Source organism: Podarcis cretensis, assembly GCF_951804945.1.
Source record: "Podarcis cretensis genome assembly, chromosome: 17".
Taxonomy (NCBI): domain Eukaryota; kingdom Metazoa; phylum Chordata; class Lepidosauria; order Squamata; family Lacertidae; genus Podarcis; species Podarcis cretensis.
Genome location: NC_137187.1, coordinates 38,119,154 through 38,125,638, shown reverse-complemented (window position 1 = coordinate 38,125,638; position 6,485 = coordinate 38,119,154). Strand labels below are relative to the sequence as shown.

At 49.2% G+C, this 6,485-nt stretch overlaps 1 protein-coding gene across 2 annotated transcripts in view; it reads right to left on the bottom strand.

Moving 5' to 3' along the window:
- LOC307206749 (myoD family inhibitor domain-containing protein-like) overlaps positions 1 to 6,485 on the bottom strand; it is a 31,479-nt gene continuing 24,994 nt past the window's right edge. Inside the window, exons 7-8 of one of the 2 annotated variants that reach the window (XR_013834472.1) lie at positions 2,327 to 2,645; positions 1,127 to 1,263 (exon numbers count right to left, since the gene is read on the bottom strand). Coding sequence is in view for 1 of the 2 variants with exons in the window: in XM_079960151.1 (XP_079816277.1) it covers positions 995 to 1,263 (269 nt within the window). In the remaining variant the exon portion in view is untranslated. Of the gene's footprint in view, positions 1,264 to 2,326; positions 2,646 to 6,485 lie in introns of both variants that reach the window. The other variant, XM_079960151.1, reaches the window with a different exon arrangement.

Below are 6,485 nucleotides of genomic sequence, written 5' to 3'. Positions count from 1 at the left end.
ATCAACACAACAATATATTTCCAGGCACAAAGAAATAGTCATGTGAGAAACACCAGCCTGGAGCCTATAGTCCATTTAAAGTTCACATCAGAAACACACCAGGCACTTCCAGACTGTATAGCTATTTTCAGGTGGGATTCAATCACACACTGGCAAATTCAGGGAGGTCTTGCACAAAAAACCCACTCCCTAAAACAACTGGACTTTTTGGAATTAGGAAAGAGACAGGAAAATGCACTGGAAAGTGTGGGACAAGACTTTTTTTAAAAAATGCAAAGCCTTCTAACTTCCTTGCAATCAAATAAAAAGCAATGCTCATTAAATATCCAACGTTGTCTAATCTCCCTGCAAACAAATAAGGATGAATGCTCAATAGGTGGGTCACCTGGAAGCATTCAGCACAGGAAGAGGAATTTCTTTGGCTCTGGGGGATATTGAGCTTCAGTCCATTCAGATATATCACAGCATCAATGTAAATTTTTTTTTGTCACAGTTAAAAAAAAAGGAGAGATTCCATCCACAGTTGCATGGTGACATCTGTCGAAAATGCATGGCATGGATTTTTCTGTAACATTACAGTGCGTAGCAGAATAGGCTTGACCTGACAGGATTTTGTAGTGTGAGTGGAATTTATCCTGTCTTCAGTGCGAATGCAGCTTAGCCTTTTTGGGGACATCATCACAGTGTCTGGGTGTGACATCACACAATTGAAACAATACTTAACGGGCCTCATCCCATCCAATACAAACAGCAGGCCCCAGCTGTGTGCATACAAGCAATGCGTTTTGGGCTGTTACCATGACATAAAAAGGAAGAAGGAGCTGGCCTGAGGATGTTCCAAGGAGTTGGGGCTTTGGTAAGAAAAGAGGCCCAGATTAATCTCTTGCCATGCTTTGTAGTTTGGTGGGGTGGGATTCCCAAAGGGATATGCACACATCCCAACGCAGTCCGGAACCATGGAGGACAGAGGGACACGATCTCCCAGTCCCTGAATTCAGGCTGGGAAGCAGATAGAACAGCACTCCAGGCAGATCTCAAGACAGTCAGAGGAGCCGCAGCAATCCTGCAACATCCCGCAGCCTAACCCACAGGGGCAATTTCCTCCACCTGCTTCTCCACAGCAGCTCTCGGCAAGGGACTCCCCTCCTTCTCCACCACAGCAAGCCTCTAGGCAGCCCCCGCAGCCCCCACAGTCCAGGGCAAGTGAGCAGAGGGACATAAACTCACAGAAGAGGCAGGCAAGAGCACAGTGTGCACAGCGATCTGGAGGAGGAGAGAGAAAGGGAGAAGATGAGAATCTGGGAATCTCACCAAAGTTTCCCAAACTTCCTACATAGCAGAAACTGCCTTCCGGGCATATATTGACCTCAGAGCACCACTGAACTTTTGCATGGAGTCCAATGTGATCCAGAAACTCAGCTAGGCATTTTTTTTTTGTTGTTTTGAGGTGAAATGAATGGATGAAAATCAGAAACAGCTTGCTCCCCGAGCCTAGATTTGCGAATCCTGATGTGGAGACCATTTGGCTCTCCAGATGCTGCCAAACTGCAGCACCCACCACCCCTGGCCATTGGCCATGATTCCCGGGGCTGATGGGAGTTGTGGTTCAGCAACATCAGGAGTGCCAAAGGCTCCCCACCAATGGTCCTAACCAACAAATCGGCCAGAGAGTGAGAGCTGAAGCAAGACTGGCTCTTGGATTCTGAGAAGTTGCCCTCAGGACATGCACAGAGAGAATGATCTCAGGACATGCATAGGGATAATGGTCTCCCACAATCTCTGGTCATCTAGGGTGCTCCATGTAATGTGAGGGTGGCAGGGATGTGAGGGCCACTGGCCCTTGGGCAGAATTGAGGCCCCGGCAAACGTTCAGCCATGCCAGCCTCTGGAGCCAGGGATGTGTCAACCAGGCTGGGTTAGAGTCAATGTAGATACTGCATAACTAGTTATTATTCAATCATCTATAAGCCACCAAGGCAACTCATGCAATGAACAATCTAACAGGAATCAAAACTGACAAGGCAGCAGCAAGAACAGTTGTTAAAAAGGCTAATTAAAACAGCTAACAGAGATTAATATATCAACTATATTCAGTAACATAGTTCTGGGGGGGGACGGACTTACTTAAGAAAAGGTCACTTTTAAAAAAGTGTTTCTTAAAATAAATTAAAATCCACAGCACAGAAGCCATAGGCACTTCTGAGGTGAGAGAGTCCCATAGTCTGGAGAAATATGCCCGGAAATGTAAACAATCCAAGTCTGCAAAGACAAGTGTGCACCCAAAAGCCAATCCGAATTTAACATATTCAGACTAAAGTTTGCTCACCTGCCATAAGGATCCCAGGAAGAAGTAAAGATTAGTAGGAGGCATCTTTGGCAGAGAGTTAGTCAGTGATAGCACAGCTCAGACACTTCTAATGCAAGTTCGAGACAGTCACCAGTCTGATAGCATAACTCCAGGGTCGGCTCCTCAAACCGACAGCAGCAGCAGCAGCAGCAGCAGCCCTGGGGATCCGAGCAAAAGCCCAGGAGTCTGGAGCTGCAGGATGGCACAGGGAAGCAAGAGCAGAAGGGCCCAGAGAAAAGAGGCAGGATGTCCGAGAAACGGCAGAAGAGGCAAGCTAAGAGAAGGGTGGCACACAGCTCTGTGGAAAGGAAGGAGAGCGTGAAGGCAAACAGGAGGGCTGATTTGGAAACACCCCTGCAAAGCGTAATTCTAAAGCAGGGGTCAGCAAACTTTTTCAGCAGGGGGCCGGTCCACTGTCCCTCAGACCTGGGGGGGGGGCAATGAACGAATTCCTATGCCCCACAAATAACCCAGAGATGCAGTTTAAATAAAAGGACACATTCTACTCATGTAAAAACACCAGGCAGGCCCCACAAATAACCCAGAGATGCAGTTTAAATAAAAGGACACATTCTACTCATGTAAAAACATGCTGATTTCCAGACCGTTCGCGGGCCGGATTGAGAAGGCGGTTGGGCCGAATCCAGCCTCCGGACCTTAGGTTGCCTACCAATGTTCTAAAGCATCATTCCTCTCCAGGTCAGTGTTGTGACGTGCGGTTTGTGATTTCAGCTCTCTTGACATAATATGCTGGAGACAGTTCTCTAGTAACACTTCTTTATTAAAGCAACAAGACTGAGACCTGAGGAGGGGAGAGCTACATTTATAGGGACAGGGAACTAGCTAGAAGGGATACATTTTGGAGGGAACAATAACAGGCAATCACAGTCCTGCCTTTTGGAGGAAACCAATAAGACAGAGGATCCAAATACAGCAGCTTAAATGAACCAATAGTAGCTGTACCCTCTGGAACCAAAAGGCAGTTACTTTACCCTAATGCAAATACAGACAATAATAATACAGATATAAAATCCTTTGACTCAATACACAACACCCCTCCCCCCCTAGTGAGCACAGCAGATGTAATCTCTCAGGTACTGTGGGGTCCTACAATTTCTACTTGATCTCCTGACAACAGGTGTTGCCGGTTCTGGATTGGGTGTCACCTGTGGTAGGGGGGCTGCTATAGGGGTTTCGTCAGGAACAGATGGAGTCCCAGACATCTCAGGGTCCCCTACCTGTACCTCGTCATCCTGAGGACTAGCAGACCCTGGTTCATTTGCTGAAGCTCCTGGTGATTGCACCTCTGGGCCATTTTCACTCTGTTCTTGCAGCTCTGCGTCATTAGCCAGGGATGAATTATCAGACTCCTCCCTGCTGAGCGCCCGGCGTCTCAGCTGATCTATATGTCTCTTCCAAACTTGCCCATTTTCCAAGGTCACATAATAGGACACAGGTCCACTAGTCTGGGTGACCACACCAGCCACCCACCGCGAACCTCGTGAATAGTTTCTCACCCAGACCAGATCTTCAGGGGCGAAATACCTTGTTGTGTCAGTCTCAGCCTGGGGGTTTGCTCTTGAATTACGGTTTGGCATTTTATCCGGGTGGACATAATCCAGCACCGTTACCAATCTTCTATCCAAGAGCAGCTCAGCTGGCGACTTGCCCGTCGCAGTACACGGTGTTGCATGCTGCAAAAATAACATTCGCGCGATGCGAGCTGACCAGTTACCCTCCATTAAGCGCGCAATGGATTCTTTGGCTGTTCTTACCATGCGCTCTGCCTGCCCATTGGAGGATGGGTGAAAGGGCGCGGATGTGACCCCTCTTATGAAGTTATCAGCCAAGAATGCCCTGAATTCTTGGGATACAAAAGCTGCCCCATTATCTGATACAATGGTCTCAGGTAACCCGTGGGTTGCAAACAGCTGCCTCAACACCTTGATTACGGCAGCTGATGCCATTCTAGGGACCATCGCCACTTCTAACCATTTGGAATATGCATCGACGATAACCAAAAAGACCTTCCCCTGGAATGGCCCAGCAAAATCTACGTGCAGCCGGCTCCAGGGAGCTCTGGACTGCTCCCACCAGTGAACTGGTGCTCTGGCCACTTCTGGCCGCACCTCTTGGCATGCCTTGCATGTTCGTACCCATTGTTCTATGTTCTGGTCCATTCCAGGCCACCACACATAACATCAGGCTAGCGACTTCATCCTGACCATTCCCGGGTGTCCCATGTGAAGCGTCTCAAGAACCCTGTTTCTCAGTGGTGCTGGGATGATCACCCTATCTCCCCACAGGAGACAACCCTTATGCATGGATAACTCGTGCTGCCTTGTCGCATAAGGCCTGAATTTGTCTTCATGCGGACCACCTGGCCACCCCCTCCCCACCCAAGTGAGCACACAGGAGAGAACAGCATCTTTCCTCGTTTTCTCAGCAATATCAGTAGCCGTTACAGGAGCCCCCGGAAGTGTTTCCAGCATCATTATGTGCTCTGCTGGAGCAGGATCCTCATTGCTCCCGCCAGGAAGGGGCAATCGACTCAGCGCATCAGCGTGGCACAACCGTTTCCCCGGCACATGGGTCAAGGTGTACTGGAACCCGTTCAGGAATATAGACCAACGCAACATTCTGGGGGAGAGAATTTGTGGCGTTTGTTTGTTCGGGTTGAACAACCCCAACAGTGGTTTGTGGTCCGTTTCAATGGAGAAATGACGACCGTACACATAATCATGGAACTTTTTGATTCCTGCCACAATTGCAAGCGCCTCTTTGTCAATTTGAGCATAGTTGTGCTCCGTGGGCGACAACGTACGGGAATAGAAAGAGATGGGCTTTTCCGACCCATCCAGTTCCCTATGACTCAGCACCTCCCCCAGGCCGTATTGAGAGGCATCACATGCCAGGACCAGCGGCTTCGATTCATCATGATGAGCAAGGACGCTCTTGCTACTCAGCATTCCTCGCAAGGAGTCAAAAGCCTTCTGCTGCTCCTGCCCCCATCGCCACACATTCTTTTTCTGCAACAGTCTATGTAATGGTTCAGCTACCGAAGCTTTCTGGGGTAAGAACGAATGATAAAAGTTAATAAGTCCCAGGAATGACTGCAACTCCGTCTTGTTCTGTGGTCGTGGTGCCTCGATGATGGCCTTAACCTTAGCATCTGTGGGGTGGATGCCTGATGCATCAATTTTAAACCCCAAGAATTCCACAGTTGGCACCCCAAAACTGCATTTTCCCTTTTTTAGTTGCAACCCCACCTCCTTGAACTTGAGCAACACGGCACGGACACACGCAACCAGTTCCTGTGGGTCTTTTCCAGGAATCAAACGTCATCAAAAAATGGCAAGACCCCCGGCAGACCTCTTAACAGGCGTTCCATGAGCCCTTGAAAAATCCCTGGGGGCCACACAAACTCCAAATTGTAATCTGTTAACTCTGAACGCCCCTTTATGTGTGACGATAGTCTGTGCTTCCGCTGATTGTGGGGTTACTGGCAGCTGTTGGTAAGCTTGCACCAGGTCAATTTTGGCGAACACCTTGCCCCCAGCCAGTTTAGCCAACAGATGTGATACGACTGGAATGGGGTATGAGTTTCCCCTGAGTGCCTTATTGATAGTACGTTTGTAATCAGCACAGATCCTGACTTCCCCATTTGCTTTAAGGGGCGTGACGATTGGAGTCTCCCACTTAGCGGAGTCCACGAGTGAGAGAACTCCCTGCTTGACCAATTTATCCAGCTCTGCTTCGATCTTGGGTTGCGGTGCAAATGGCACTCGCCTTGGTTTGAGTCGGATTGGGGCCACCCCAGGGTCCAATTCGAAGTCAACTGGGGGCCCTTTATAACAACCCAGTTTTCCATTAAAGAGACCAGCAAATTCTTTGCATAATGCCTCGCTCATCTCAGGGCAGGTTTGGATTGAATTAAGCCCTGATATACTCAGTCCCAGGGCGGGGAACCAGTCAGTGCCCAGGAGACTGGGGCGACTGCCCTTCGCAATCACCAGTTTGAGTACCGCCTGTTTGTCCCGGAACTGTACTCTCACGGCACACATTCCCATGACATGGATGCGGCCCGCTGAGTATGACTGCAAAGTTGCCGGGAAGGGCTCCAGAGGGGGCAACTTAC